This window comes from Triticum aestivum, chromosome 6A (genome assembly GCF_018294505.1).
Source record: "Triticum aestivum cultivar Chinese Spring chromosome 6A, IWGSC CS RefSeq v2.1, whole genome shotgun sequence".
In the NCBI taxonomy this organism is placed as follows: Eukaryota; Viridiplantae; Streptophyta; class Magnoliopsida; order Poales; family Poaceae; genus Triticum; species Triticum aestivum.
Window position 1 is genome coordinate 584,210,708 of NC_057809.1, and position 1,122 is coordinate 584,211,829.

The window sequence follows — 1,122 nt, forward strand, 5'->3', positions numbered from 1 at the left end:
GAATTTGAATGCTTGTCTTTTTTTTTTTTGAGAATTTGAATGCTCGTCTTCTTGACACACGCGAGCGTCAGCAAGGGCAATGCCTGGGCCAGGGAAGGCAGCACGTGTGCCGGCCCGGCCCGGTCACGGCCCATCTAGAACGAAGTATACTAGCCGTAACGTAGCTGCTTATATTTAATATAAAACTAATAATAAGCGGCCTGTACCGAAACCCAACCAGCCCCACAGCCGCCGCCGCCGGCTCCCCAACCCAAATCCGTCGGTGTACCCCTACGCCGCCGTACCCTACCCCAGGTAGTCCAACCAGGCCGGCGCGCCAGAAGATCGAGGAAGTACAGAGCAAGGTACGGCCCCTGCTACGCTACCCTACAAGCAAGTCGCTCCCCCCCTGCGCGAGAATTCGCCGGCGCGCCGTTGGACGGCGGCGCGGCGCAATTCTCCGGTGGTCGCCGTACCTCCTTGTCGTGAAGAACGGCGTGCCGGCAGCAGAGCTGTTGGTGTGACGGGACTCTACAGCGAGGCGGCGAAAAACAAGGATCAATCAGATCGGGAGGGCAAATAATTCCTTTCCCCGCCGCACGATCATGGTATTTTCAAGATCCCATCTGGATTTGATCGGTATTCAATTCCTGTTAGAAATCTAATTTCTGTGTGGTTGCTGGCTCTGAACTCTGTTTGTGATTGCTCTTGAAACTCGTTTCAAGATGAATCGTTTATGTACGATATGACCCCTCTTCCCAATCATTCCTTACGTGGATAGGTTCTTGGATGTGATTACGTTCTTTGACATTAAGGGCTCATATGGATGCTAGGAGCGATATTTCCAGGGAATAGATGCCCCGGTTGAAATTTTCTTTCGCCAAAATTAGAAGCCCCGTGGAAAAGCGCCGTCATTTGGATCAAAGGGGCTAATCCCCCCCACAGAGAAAGGACATACTAAACTGAAGCAAAATCAGAACGTGACGAACTGAAGCAACATCATATACCCCATCTGATCTTGCTGCCAGTGAGCTCTCTTTGGACATGTATCCCCGCCATCATCACTGTCTTCACGGCCCTCACCAGCAGCAGTCGGGGCCACCGGCAGCCTCCCTGGTGGCGTGATCTAGTGGGCAAGACGCA

The 1,122-nt window shown here is 52.9% G+C and overlaps 1 protein-coding gene across 1 annotated transcript in view; it reads left to right on the forward strand.

The window, feature by feature from the left end:
• Positions 1–199: 199 nt before the first annotated feature.
• The window catches only part of LOC123128701 (uncharacterized), a 3,412-nt gene continuing 2,489 nt past the window's right edge, over positions 200–1,122 (forward strand). The window contains exon 1 of the mRNA XM_044548777.1: positions 200–587. Coding sequence (XP_044404712.1) covers positions 585–587 — 3 coding nt within the window. The 5' untranslated portion in view covers positions 200–584. The remainder of the gene's footprint in view (positions 588–1,122) is intronic.